This window comes from Prunus dulcis, chromosome 5 (assembly GCF_902201215.1).
Source record: "Prunus dulcis chromosome 5, ALMONDv2, whole genome shotgun sequence".
Lineage (NCBI taxonomy): Eukaryota > Viridiplantae > Streptophyta > Magnoliopsida > Rosales > Rosaceae > Prunus > Prunus dulcis.
The window spans coordinates 4,222,126-4,236,964 of NC_047654.1; the positions used below are offsets into that span (position 1 = coordinate 4,222,126).

Below are 14,839 nucleotides of genomic sequence, written 5' to 3' on the forward strand. Positions count from 1 at the left end.
CACATTGTACTACTGGGCCCAAGTGTGATATACTGCTGAACAATTTATGTGAATGCTTCAATTCAGTAATTTTGGAGGCAAGAGATAAACCAATAATCACGATGGTAGAAAGGATAAGAACCTATTTGATGTTGAGAGTTGCAAGACAAAAGGAGGTGAAATGGACTCAAAGAGTTGGGCCAAGGATATTTAGATTATTGAGAAGAATTTGAAAGAGAGTGACTCATGCATTGCACAGAATGCAGGTGGAAACAGGTTTCAAGTCACCCATATGCTTGGTGGGCAATATGCAGTTGATCTAAATACTCATTCCTGCTCTTGTAGAAAATGGGATCTCTGTGGTATCCCATGTTGCCATGCAATGGTTGCTATATCAAGGCAACAAAGGAGTCGAATGAGTTATGTGAATTAGGTGTATAAGAGAGAAGCTTATGATAGGGCTTATAGCAATTACATTTCACCAATGCCAAGCCAACAATTATGAAGGAAATCAGGGCATAGGCCAATTAAACCTCCACTGTATCACAAACAGAGTGGTAGGCCAAAGAAGGCAAGGACTAGACCTGTTGATGAGATCCCAAAGGGTGCCACTAAGCTTAGGAGATATGGAATTGTAATCCATTGCTCAGTCTGTGGAGGAGAAGGCCATAATGCTACTAATTGTGGAAGGGAATATGGCATATGGGAAGAGGCAGATGGAGAGGGAGAGGGAAAGGAAGAGGAACCAGCTCAGTCCATCAATCTGAAGAGGAACAGGTAAATGATGTGAAATTGTGATTAATTGTGATTTATTTCAATTGTTTTAATTGTGATTAATTTATTTTTAGGCAATTAGAGGAGGGTTGACAAGGACTGCAGCCACTGCAAGCCAAAGAGCTCCAACCAATGTTGCTACCCAATCAAGTGGAACCAATGTTGCTTCACAACCAGCTCCTTGCAATGTTGCTTCATAAGCAGGTCCAAGCAATGTCACTCAAAATACTTCCAGGCCACAAGGGAAAAGGTTCATATCCATTGCAAAAAGGGCAAGGCCATGGAGGTAAAATACATTATGGATTAGGATGGATTTTGGAATGTATATTTTTAATACATGGGCTGGTAGATGAGTGCATTTTGAACAGATGGCTCTTTTGGATGGATTTTGGATGATTAAGCAAGGTTGGAATGTATATTTTATAGTAGAAGTTCCCCCACTGTATTTTGAACTGATGGCTATTTTGGATGGAATTTAGATGTATTTAGGTTGGGTTGGAATGAACATTTTGAACAGATGGCTCTTTTGAATGAATTATGTTCTATTGTAATTTTGGATTAGTGTCTTTCCCTTGCTTTTGTTGTACTATGTTTGCAGTTTATGAGTATTTTGCCTTGGCTTGTGCCAAAGGGTAAGTATCCAATTTAAACAAGCTTAAAAGACAATTCTATGAAGTTGTGCTAGGTTAAATTGGTTTTGAATATGACATTGATGAATGACAGCCAAACCCATCATTGAGTTTACAAGAACTAAATTCATATTTGGTCCAAACTTCAAACTCATCCAAAAATTGTGCAATCTACATTCAACCTCAAAATGTATATTGAACCAAATTCAAATGCCACTGCATTGGTTAAACCAAAACAAGGCACAAAAAGGCCACTACATTCAACCAAATCAACTAACCTACATTCAACCAAATCAAAACCTAACCTACTTTAACCAAATGAAAATCTAAGTAATAAAGCAAACAACAACATAATCACAACCAAACAACTCAGCAGTAGCCTTCGAAATTTTTTCACTCTATCTCTTAGCTCTTGCACAATCTTCTTGTCTTTAGCTCTTTTCTCTTCTAATGAGTTGATTCGTCTCAACAATCGACATATGACCTGTTTGGCCTGCTCAGACATTTTTGGGTCCTTCCAAGCCTTCCAACCACAGCCACCACCATACTTTTCTCTACAACACACATATAACCTTCTCCCTGCATTTTCATCAGACCAGCAAACAATCGTTTCAGCCTCAAATCCACACCAGCAGATACGCACCATATCATCCTCCGTAATAAAAGTGATCGAACTTGATTCGGTAGAAGTTGCACGTCTGTTCCTATGCATCCTATCTTCAACTGCAATTTCTTCTCTTCTTCGTGATTGATGAACATCAGCGACCTGAGTAGGTTGGAACGCTTGCAAATAGGGTTGCGTTCTGTCATTAAGGGTGGGTTCTGTGAAGAATGGGTGGTTTCTGTCGAATCTCCATGTTTGAAACGAAGGCTTCGTTCGAATAAAAGGGGGATGAGGGCTGAAGGTATAGAATGGTGATATTACCCTTATCAGACGGCTCACGTGCTGTTCACATGATGTTTTTAACGAGCATTTGGATGGAATTAGGGAAAAACTAACGGCATGGGTGAAATTGGCGATTTCTTTTAATTCGAAGGCTAAATTGGTTGAAAAAATAATCCAAGGGGGGGACATTTCGATAGTCGATATAGTCCAGGGGGGTTTTCAGCAGTTTACCCTAAACAAAATGAGGTTATTTGCCCATTGCCCTTACAACCTTACACTTTGTAGAAGATGTATCCCTGTAGCAAGTCAAGAGCTTCACAAACATTGTCATTTACAACCGAGCTGCTATAATTTGGTATAAAGGAGGTCTTGTAAAATACTCAGATGAAGATTTCTTGGGTACAATGGACACAGATAATTGGGTCTCTTTAGTGCATACTGAACTCGTTAAGGCCCCATTGTTTTTTGATCAGAATGTTAATAAGTTATTAAAACAAGTATGCTCTAAAGCTTATGTTGACCCACCATTATATGCTCTTGGGAATCTAAGTCTTTCGATATATAATAAGTATTCAATTTATGGTGCGGCTAAATGTACTAGAGATCTTTCTAGCCAAAATTGTATGAAGTGCCTTGATGTTGCAATTGAGAAACGTCTTAGTCAAAGTCATGGAAGGAGAGGTGGGCAAGTTTATTATGGAAGTTGTTATATTAGATTCGAACTTTACTCCTTTTAAGTAGCATTTATGTAGCTAAAAACAATTAGTTTCATAATGTCATTTATATTTCAATTCCGGGGGTAAGAATCCATACATTTTCATCACAGTTAATGTTTGGAAATCTTGGTTATGTCATAATAGAACTCAAAATATGTTCAGTTTCCTAATAATGGATTTGGATCTTCTGCTTGTTTTTTCTCTGCTAAGATCTACCCACTACAAGAAAAAAAGGCTAATGTGACCAAATAAAAAGTGAGGCTTGTAAATTCGTCACATATAATGGGTATTTATGACGAATTTATCAAGTTGTCACTCATAAGACAATGAGGACATCTGGAATTTTGGAGGAAGGCCAAATCCCTCACAAATAGTCTGGTGGTTTTGGGCGGCAGAGACCAACAATTATTTGTGAGGCTTGTAGGGTCACATATAATATTTTAAGGCGTCACAAATTTTTAGTGTGGGAATATCTATCCAAAAAATGAAAAATAAAAAGGAATAAGCGGAAAAGTTTCCCGCCCCAAATTTTAGGGTTTAGTTATCATCACATATTCGCACATGTGAGGACCTAGACTCACTTATTCACATAAAATATTAATCAAAATTTCAACTATTCATTCATCTCCCCTTGTTTATTCACTCTCTACTCGCTCTGCAACCAAAACTCATAGCCATTTGCGTTTCTCCAATCATCGGCCGACGCGATTGATACTGTATCGTCGTCGGCTACTTCTCCAACGACCATTATTGCTCCAGCGACAACTACCACTTCAACGAAAGCTCTTTCATTCCTAATTCCTCAATGCACCACAATATCTCTATCGTCTTAATCCTAATATAGGTATCATATTTGTAATTTTTTTTATTTCTTTGATTTTTTGGTCGAATCTCTTTGCTTCAATTTTGGGTAAGTTGAGTGTTTTGGTGAATTTCTGCATGTTTAAGATTTAGGATTTATAGAATCATCCTGTGATTGTTGATTGGTTTATTTGTGAAATTTAATGTTAAAGAAATCTCTTCAGGCATAATTTGATTTATTGGGTTTTTATGCACTGTTGTTAATTTGCTTTATTATCTTTGCTTTTCAAAAATAGGAATATGAATCGGTGTTTACTTTTCAAAAATCTCGTTCTTAGAGTTCTAATTGGAGTTGTGCTTTAGGAGGAGATTGGGATGTAATAGGAAGTTTTATTGTTACTTTTCCTTTTATTAATTTATTTTATTAACCTTACTACTTTTTGTGTGCTTGTTGAGGCAATTATAGAAGAATATAAGACATCTAATCAATATGCTTTCTATCGTTGGCTACCTAAAAGATCAATTATGAGCCAAGCCTTTTTGGATATCATAAAAAATATGAAAACTCATCATGCTGTTTGAAAGATTTGTTTCTACATAATAAATTTGGAACATGTTTATTATCTAATTACTAGTGCTTGCTTTTTCTTTTGGCAGGTTGTTTTTGTTCTCGCTGTTGCTTTTTTCCTAGGAGCAAGTTTATTATAAATAATTTGCAGAGAGGTGAATTCCCCTGCCATTTCTAATAGTCATTAACTTTTCTTATTTAAGTTTGTGTATATTTTTGCTTCTATATAGTGGTTATAAATACAAGTTTTAAATGGATGGGCAGTGGATTGCCAAATGTTGTGATCGAGGAAACGATCCAAATTATAAGAAAGGGATTGAATCCTTCATTGATGTTGCAAGACACCATGTGAATACCAGTGGTGAGATATTATGTCCATTTAGGCATTGCCATAATTCATTTTGGCACCCTATTGATATGGTTCACTTCCATTTGTTGCGATATGGGATGGATGTTACTTATGACAGATGTTACTTTAATCAGTTTTTTTATTTCTGCTTTATAGGAAGGGAAGCCTTTATCATTCATTGATAATTGGGAAAGGCTACATAAAGACAGAGAGCATAATTGGATTAGTGAGGATGCTCAAGAAAAGCATGTAAGTCAATAATGATTTATATTAGTAGTGCACCCAAATTGATAGAAATCGTGGATCCTCTTACATATTTAGAAAACACTATGTAATACTGCTTTTTAGATGGGTGCTGGTTGATTAGTTCTTCTTACACACAGTTACTAATGGCATCTCATATGTCATATGCAAGTTTAATTTGTTGGTTTGTCTATAGGAAAAAATGACACAAATGTGAGATGAACTGAGGGCCAAGCTAATTGAGGAGCTGATGAGGATATTGAGGCTGATTCAATACGAGTTCCAATTGAGGCTGAGTTCAAGATCATGGGTGATGTACTTGGAGTGAAAGGTAGGACAGTTTGTGGTCTTGGTGCTTTTCCTCAAATGGAAGCCAATATCTCAACTACTGTTTTTTCTAGAGCTTCTAATTCTTAGCTTAGCAAGTTACAAGATACAGTATAGATGCTTGCCACAAATATGCAAAGTGTGCAGGAAGATTATTCAAATTTGAGGACTAATTTGGTGGCTGCTCTGGAGGCATCCAACAAGGATAGGCTGGATAATGCACGGTTGATGTCAATGTTGCGTGCAGCTTTGATGCCGTCTGCAACAACCTATGATGAGATTTACATGTTTACATTATGCTATTTTGGATATTAAGCATGTTTAGAACCTTGGATATACTATTAAGCAAATACTTAACTTGGATATGCTATTTTGGATATTATTCATCTATGATATGAAGCTTTTTTATTCTTGATGCAGAGTATTATATTTATTAGGATCATTCTCATGAAATCATTCACACGTATTATTAATTGTGATGAGTTTTTTTGGCATAACAAATTATACAATATGACGATTTGTTATATGTCATATTTTAAATAAAGTGACAATTTACAAAGCTTCACAAATTGAACGTTGTGACAACTTGTCTGTCGTCATATTAGATATGATGTGACCACTTGCCAGTCATCAAAAAATGAATTAGGTGACCTATTGTTACACATCACAAAAGAAACAATGTGACAAAACACGAGAAGTCACATATTGTAAACAGTGACAATTTCATACCTCGTCACATTGTCATATATGTGACACTGAGTTATAGTCGTCACATTTGACATCGGGTGAGGGGCCTAATGTGACGACCCTTGTGACGCCAGAATATAGTCACTTTAACGTAATCGCGAGGAAATTTTGTCTAATGTGAGGAAACGTTTTCGTCACATTAGCCTTTTTTTCTTGTAGTGACTAGTCTTTTAATTTAAGCATGCCATATAGTTTAAAAAATATCCAACATCTAGAAAACATACAAAATACTTTTGTTTTAACATGAAAAACCTATGTTCTTTTGGCTGAGGAGTTCCAACTCAAATCAAGATTTTTCTTCCCCATACAGCCTCTAGAGTTCAAAAACCTAAACAATTATGGTGACTAGATATGGAACTAGGCTTAATCTTATATTATGTCTATGAATATGAAATATATAAAAACTGTATGTGTAACTGCAATCCAATTTGATATTGGACTCCATGGCAATGAATATTACATACGCTGAAGGAAAAATTGTTTCTTAGATTTGTATAATTAAATAAAAAAGTTACTCTATCTAAGAGAGACATACCGATAGGATTAATTGGATCAATGTCAATCATCACTGTCGTATATTGTTTAATGGCACTTTCACTGCCTATGATGCAGAAATACACATATATAGACCCAAATGCAGCCTATTCTGTAGCATTAATCTATGTACAAAACAAAAGTTCAAATTCAAATATAGAAGGTTGGGTTCATAACTCTGTACCTGACTACAGACTCACTTTTTCAAAGGCTCTTCTTTGATGGATTTTGTCGCTCTAATATCTTTTGTTTGATTAGGGTTGAATATGGTGAGTAGGGTGTATTTATTAAAATTACATTTGTTTCACAATTCAATATCTGTTTTAGTCATTTTATATTAGGGTATATTAGTAATTTAATAAATAGTTTAATAATAGGATGTGCTCAGTTAATTTTAGGGTTCGTTAAACAACACCCTTTATTTTTTCTCTACAATTGATTGTCATTAAGTAAAATATATGACTGGCTTAGGTCTCATATATGACGTGATTTTCAAGCGGGAGTTATGATGGAATCGAGATATTGAGAGTCTGATATCATATACCTCTAGATAAGTGCTACCAATTAATTATCTATCTTATACATTTGTAAGCATTACTACAAACGTATGTGATTCCAATAAATTAATTTAGTTTGAATTTTGTGAAATAAGACAATGCAGAAACTTAGGGTTCGTCCGGTAACATTTTTGGAGAATATATTCAGAAAATGAAAACGAGAAAACAAATTTGCATTTTCAAGATTCGAGAATGTGTCAGGTATGCTAACTAGAAAACATTTTCCGATAACGAAAACTGTGAAAATGTGTCTGGTACGAACATATGAAAAAGACAAAAATACTGAATATGCTTTTGGCAACAGTATTGTAGCACATATCTTATCAAACTTATTAATAAGCCAAAAAAATTGTTAAAAATTGTGCAATGGTCTAATTAATTATCATTATACGACTAGCTTCTTTTCTTATAAAATTATGTAACACACAACGGGCAATAGGAATTCATTGTTGTCTTCTCGGAGGATAATTAGACATCAATTAAACGAGCTTTAAGAACACCAAAACATCACTCAATTATGTAATGAGGAATGCCTATAGTTGAACAACTACATAGGACCTCTTGGTGCTCGTCGAGGTCCTCTATAATCACGCAAATGATATCTCTCACCTTGGTAGGGTGCTAAGAATCCAGGCATGTTTGAATATCTAGCATCCACAACATAGTAATACCCTATAATTTTAATTTATTACTTGCAAGACACAGATAATGCACATAATAATATTAATTGTAATCTTATGTTTATACCTTCACCTGGAGCAGCAGTTGTACACTTTCTTTTCCCTTTACCACTCACAAGTTGAGGGTTGTCACCATCATTATCCAAGTAAACATCGAAGTGAACTCCGGTGTTAAGGAAGTTGTTTTCTAACTCACGTTCATCATCTGAGTTAGGAGGAAGTTGACTAGAAGCACAATGCAAACTGCCCGGTTGCAGTAGTAGTGTTGAATATCTCCCCTAAAAGTTGATAGTGCTCTAAGACTTGCATGCGAAATTGCTTCGCTTTTGGCTTACTCTACAAAGCATGAAATTTATAATATATCAAATGTCACAAACAATTCTTATGTGAGGAGTCGGCTAAATAAAAATAATAATACAAAGACTTACTATATGACATTATTATAATACCTTCAAGTAACTTGCCCAAACACCCTTTGAGGCAGTCACTGTGTTTGCAATTGGATCCCACCCAAATCCTGTATGCTCAATCAAATCTGAGAAGTCGCGATGTACTTTTCGCAGTCTATTAAATTTAGATTCCAAGTTGTGGAGTAGTACCTTTTAGTCCATATTGTGCATACAACTCATCACTTATTTTTGTCCAAACTTTCATTTTAAAAGTAAATGTCTGCAAGTTACCCTTCTTCACATATTCATGCAATATATGTATAAATATTGTCTCCTATTTTGGAGGCCATGACATTTTTTCTTGACTATCAACATTCTTGGAGGCCATATCCTTTTAAAGAAAGAAAATTATAGCAACCTTCAATCATGTAATGCATCATGTGACCACATAAAAAGGTCATAATTCGTGCCACCACCTTTTACATAATCTGCACATGTCATTCACAACTAGAAACTACCAAATAGCATTCCTAAACTAGTCCATCTTTTTTTCTCGAAGGCACTAAGCATTGTTTCGTCTAAAACCAAAAAAACAGATAAAGCCAAAAAAATAAATATAAAATCCAAGAGAAAACAGATAAAGCAAAAACAAAATATTGCAAACTAAAACTAGAAAACATATGAAACAAAAAGAATGGGACCTTGCAGACAATAGGGTTTTTTGCTAGGTTTACCTTTTGCTTTGGTTGCATTGGTCTTATCCATTGTTGGTGATGTCATCTCGGTTCTTGGGTGAGTTAATTCATACACATTTTTCTTGACCAGAAAATAGATAAAGCAAAAAAAATATTGCAATTGACAACATTCAGTCCTAGTCCAGATCGATTGCATGGAAAAATAAAAGCAAATTGAGCAAACTCATAAAAATACAATCTGACAACAACAAACAAGGTAAAAAAATTCAACCATCGACGTAAACAAAACTAAAATTAAAGTTAGCATAAAGAAAACCTCAAATCTAATGTAACATCTTATATTGACCAACGGCAAGAGGATGATGTGCCTTAAATGTACATGCTTACCTCCATCTAGCACGAGGCCTTTGGGAGCTCACTGGCTTCGGAGTCATAGGAACTTCGAAGTTAAGCAAGTTTGGGCTAGAGTAATCCTAGGATGGGCGACCCACTGGGAAGTTGCTCGTGAGTTCCTAGAAACAAAATCGTAAGGGCAAGGCCCAAAGCGGACAATATCGTGCTATGGAGGAGCTGATCCCAGTATGTGACCTCTAAACATAAATAACACCATAGTCTTCATACCCAAATCTAAACACATAAATATTTTAAAAATAAGATAATTTCGTACCAAATCTTCCAAAAGGTTGAGCAACAAGACCTTCTAAGAGACTAAGAAGCAAAAGCGTAGGTAGTCTCAAAATCAGAGAAGAAAAAAAATTTAGATTCACCATATAGAAAAACCAAAGTCTGAAATGAAATATTTTATAGAAATTTTTCTTATCAAGATCTTCCAAGAAAGTGTGTGGGAAGATTGCAAGAGTGAGAAGCAAGGAATTTCTAGTCTTCCTAAGAGAAGATGGAGAAAAGCTCGAGCGACGTAGACAAGGAGGAGGTGTTTCTGTTTTCCGTGTTTTCCCCGTTTTCCCAAATAGGATCCCGTATTCTCTAATCTGGAGTTGAGAATGGAGAAAACGTCATTTTGGCGTTTTCACGTTTTACGCTTAACGCGTGAATTCATTCTCCCAAAATATTTTACGTGTTTTTGTCAGTAACCCACCGAACGCATTTTTTATTCTTTTTTGGGCTCAAAAAACAAAAACGGGCCTCCAATGTTACTAAACAGCCCCTTATCATTTTCCACTTGTCTAGTTTGTCAAATTATAAAATAAAATGAATTTTTTTAAAAAAAAACTTGAAATGGAAATTGAAATCTATTTCCTGGTCTTATTTACATGGTCCTTTTGTATTTTACAAATTAGAGTTTATATTGGGTTTGTTAATTGTTTTAATCAACCTAAAAACACCAATTCATGAGAAAATGCCTTCTTGATTACATACACTTATGATTCGGTTAAATTGTAACAATGGTCCATGGACTATACCCCAACTTTACTGTTCGTCCCTCTCATTGTTTTGTTGTTACCGTGGTACTTTAATTATGCCTCCAGTTACAGAAACCGTCATTGCAGTCATCTCTGTCAAATTTTCCGTTAAAAATGATGACATAACATTGACAAGTCCTACTTGACATGGGCAAAAATGTATTTTCGCACAAAATTTTTTTTAAAAAGAAAATCATATCATGTATCTCTCTCTCTCCAGCCCGATTCCTCCCCCCCTCCCAATTACGTGGGAGGTTCACTCTCAACTATGAAAAATTTCTAAAGCTTCCTCCCAGTATCCATTTGAACTGCAAAACACCATATATGCAAAAAGAATCCGGTAACAACCCATCCATTCGTAACCTATAGAGGCCAAGGAAGGGATTTTGGAGGAGGTTGGTGGTGGGCTGTGTAGCTAAAGCCATGTTTAAATGATTGGTGGGGGCTGGGAAGAAATTGGTGGGCGGGAGAAGAAATATGGGTGAGAAGGGGCCTTGAAAAATGGTGTATTTTGATCAAAAACCAATGCAAGAAGAATATATGAAAATGGGACAGACAATGCAAGCGGCCCACCTAGACACCCATCAACCCTCTGCTTCTTTGTTTTGATCAGATCTGGGGTGGAGGATGAGGGCTGGGGTTTTAGGTTCGTGGGTGCTGGGGTTGCGGCTACGGTAGAGGGTGGCTGTGGGATAGTTTGAGGGTTGGACCTTGCAGGTGGTAGTCATGGGGAATGGGGGAAGAAGAAATCGTCGGGGGAAGAGGGAGAGTGCACAGGAGGGGAGGAGAGAGAGAGAGAGAGGAAAAAAAATGAATTTCCCAATTTGTCCTTAATTTCGACAGAAAATTTAACTAAGTTGACGGCAAAACTAACGATGCAACATGAGAGCTAATTGAAGTACCACAGTAACAACAAAATAATGGGAATGACGAAAAGTAAAATTTGGTTTTAGTCTAGGGACCATTGCTACAATTTGGCCTACTTTTTTGTTTTTCCCTATGAAATTTCTTTTTCAATGTGAATGCCCAATCTTGTCAAACTTTAATTTGATAATAGCACGTATTAGTTTTATGTGATTACTTATGTTTGAAATCAAACTGAGTCTATTGAGAATTACCTCTTTTTATATTTATGGAGAAATGGTTCTTTCTGGGAATCATTTGTTTATGACAAAAAGTTGCCTCACTTTGTGCCAAAACAAAAACACACCCCAAAAAAAAAATAAAATAAAATAAAATAAAATAAAAAAACAATAGTCCCCTCAATCACAATATTAGATGCAAATCACTTCCAAAAAAAAAACCCAAATCATAGTTTAATGGAAAACATGTTTACTTCTCATATACCAATCTCGTTTAGTTGGTTTCGACCCAGGTCAATCTAGTCAACAAGCTTAGAAGAGCCCAAATAAGTGCACAGAAAACCCAAATGAAAGAAGCACCAGCATCCCACATCGACAAAACGTATAAATATGCACTGCTTTATATACAACAATTTTAAGCCAAAGGTTGTGTTCGTAGAAAGGAGAGATGGTTGGCATCTCCCCTGACAGGGACGGGAACAGCCTTCGGGCTTACCTGTTACCACACATCCGGTTAAGGCTACCCGCCCTTGTGGTGGATCTTATAACCAATTTTTTTTTCCCCTTTTTTTCTTTGCTTTTTTAAATTTCCCAATCTTTACTTTCGCAATTTCCCAAATAATTTCATGTTAATTCATTTTAGGGTTCGTTCAAATTTTGCTTGCATTTAGATAAGGTGACAAAATATCCAGAAGAAGGTCTTCCTTAGCAGTAGCTCCATTATAATAAGTTTAGGTTTCCCGTTCTTCCAAAAAATAACACACTCTCTCAATCAATCTTATGGCTGCTACTTCCGCTGTCCATTTTACTGTGAATTCCTCAGAAACAAAGAGACCCATCTTCTTCACTTCACCGTTTAGACAAATTCCAACCAAAAGATTCAACCTTTCTTGCAGGTCCACCAGGTCTCCTCCAAAATCTCCACCAGATTTAGCAGAACCCAACAGCAAGAACAACAAGAAGAAGAACGACGACAACAACAACAAAAAAAACCCATCTTTATCTTTGTCTGAGCAACTCCAGCCTCTAACCTCAACCACTCTCTCCAACCCTCCCAAAGACCAATCCCAATTGCTTTCCAAGCCGAAGTCCATTTGGGTGAACCCCGCCAAGCCCAAACGCTCTGTGCTCTCTCTGCAGAGGCAGAAACGGTCACTTTACTCTTACAATCCTCAGGTGAGAGATCTCAGGCAGTTTGCTCATAAGCTCAATGATTGTGATGCCTCTCAAAGTGCTTTCTTGGCTGCTCTTGAAGAAATCCCACACCCACCCACTAGGGAAAATGCGCTTTTGATACTCAATAGCTTGAAGCCATGGCAGAAAACCCATATGTTCTTCAATTGGGTGAAGGCCCAGAATTCATTTCCCATGGATACCATATTCTACAATGTCACAATGAAGTCTTTGAGGTTTGGGAGGCAGTTTCAACTCATTGAAGAGCTTGCTGAGGAGATGGTAAGCAATGAGATTGAGCTTGATAACATTACTTACTCCACTATAATTACTTGTGCCAAGAGGTCCAAGCTTTTTGACAAGGCAGTGGAGTGGTTTGAGAGGATGTACAAGACTGGTTTAATGCCTGATGAGGTGACTTACTCTGCTATTTTAGATGTTTATGCCAAATTGGGAAAGGTTGAGGAGGTTCTTAGTTTATATGAGAGAGGGAGAGCTAGTGGGTGGAAACCAGACCCCATTGCATTTTCTGTCTTGGGTAAGATGTTTGGTGAGGCTGGGGACTATGATGGCATTAGGTATGTCTTGCAGGAAATGGCTGCTCTTGGTGTGCAGCCTAATTTGGTTGTGTACAATACTTTGTTAGAGGCAATGGGCAAGGCTGGAAAGCCTGGTTTAGCAAGAAGCTTATTCGAAGAAATGGTGGGATCCGGGCTGAAACCAAATGAGAAAACATTGACAGCGCTTGTTAAGATCTATGGCAAGGCTAGGTGGGCTCGAGATGCTTTGGAATTATGGGAACGAATGAGGTCGAACGAGTGGCCTATGGACTTCATTTTGTATAACACATTGTTGAATATGTGTGCTGACCTTGGTTTGGAGGAGGAAGCTAAGAAGCTTTTCGAGGATATGAAGCAGTCGGAGCATTGTAGGCCGGACAGTTGGAGTTACACGGCAATGTTGAACATTTTTGGGAGTGGAGGGAATGTTGATGGGGCAATGGGGTTGTTTGAAGAAATGTCTGAGTTGGGGATTGAGCTGAATGTCATGGGGTGCACTTGTTTGATTCAGTGCTTGGGGAAAGCTAGAAGATTCAGCGATATGGTTCGAGTCTTTGGTGTTGCAGTTGAAAGAGGGGTTAAACCAGATGATAGGCTTTGTGGGTGCTTACTGTCTGTTGTGTCATTGTGTGAAAAAACTGAGGATGAGGATAAGGTCCTCTCTTGTTTGCAGCAGGCTAATCCCAAGTTGGTTACCCTTGTCAAAGTGCTGCAAGATAAGAAACTTGGGTTTGAGACAATTAAAGATGAGTTCAGGGATGTTATCAGTGGCACGTCGGTTGAATCCCGGAGACCCTTCTGTAATTGCTTGATAGATATATGCCGAAACAAAAACAACCATGAGAGAGCTCATGAGTTGCTCTATCTGGGAACCCTATACGGGTTGTATCCAGGTTTACACAACAAGACTTCGAGGGAGTGGTGTTTGGATGTTAGGTCACTGTCCATTGGTGCAGCTCACACTGCACTTGAAGAGTGGATGGGAACACTCTACAAAATTGTTCAGCGTGAGGAGGCGTTGCCGGAGTTGTTTTCAGCCCAAACGGGTACGGGAACACACAAGTTCTCTCAAGGGCTGGCTCATTCCTTTGCTTCTCATGTGGAGAAATTGGCTGCACCATTTAGAAAGAGTGAAGAGAAAGCTGGTCGTTTTGTGGCGACCAGGGAGGATTTAGTATCTTGGGTGCAGTCACAGGCTCCATCTACAGCCATCACAGCTTAACTGTTGGACCAACTAACAGTCATCCTTCATCAATGCTTATATGTATGTTTATACTTGTGTAATTTCTAGTTTTTTACACCCTCGTTCAAATGTGAAATGTATTATCTTATTTGGATCGATGTATATTTCACAACTTTTTGTAGCCCTAATTTTTAAGCATGAGATCCATATATAACTTTAAAAAGCTTTCACCACTGACCTGATAAGGTTTCATCTTCATATGGTAATAAAACAAGTCTTGCAATAATCTTTTTTTTTTTTTTTTTTTTTAAATACAAACGGAACTCTATTTTAATCTAATCTAAACTACGGCGGGAATGGGGGGAGAAATTCGAACTCAAGTGCAAAGTACATCCGTTATAGCCAACTTAGCTAAGCCCATGTATGCATCTTCCAATAATCTTGTAGTCTGATTTATTAGTCTCAACACAAATTTTCTTTCGTCTTAAATCAATCCAACAGTAGAAACCAGATTTCCAAATTTGTTTTCATGGCAGTTTCTTGCCC

At 37.1% G+C, this 14,839-nt stretch overlaps 1 protein-coding gene and 1 non-coding gene across 2 annotated transcripts; both read left to right on the plus strand.

The window, feature by feature from the left end:
• The first annotated feature begins 11,806 nt into the window (after nucleotides 1-11,806).
• LOC117629445 lies at nucleotides 11,807-11,937 on the plus strand. The gene has a single exon (XR_004586106.1). It is a non-coding gene; the product is annotated as a U6atac minor spliceosomal RNA (small nuclear RNA).
• On the plus strand, nucleotides 11,825-14,504 carry LOC117628625 (pentatricopeptide repeat-containing protein At5g46580, chloroplastic). Its single transcript, XM_034361116.1, has one exon. The coding sequence runs from the start codon at nucleotides 12,158-12,160 to the stop codon at nucleotides 14,330-14,332; it is 2,175 nt and encodes a 724-aa protein (XP_034217007.1). The 5' UTR covers nucleotides 11,825-12,157; the 3' UTR covers nucleotides 14,333-14,504.
• Nucleotides 14,505-14,839: the final 335 nt, after the last annotated feature.

What these genes read in the sequence shown, in the direction of transcription:
- LOC117628625 (XM_034361116.1), top strand. Translation starts at nt 12,158, where the DNA reads ATGGCTGCTACTTCCGCTGTCCATTTTACTGTGAATTCCTCAGAAACA.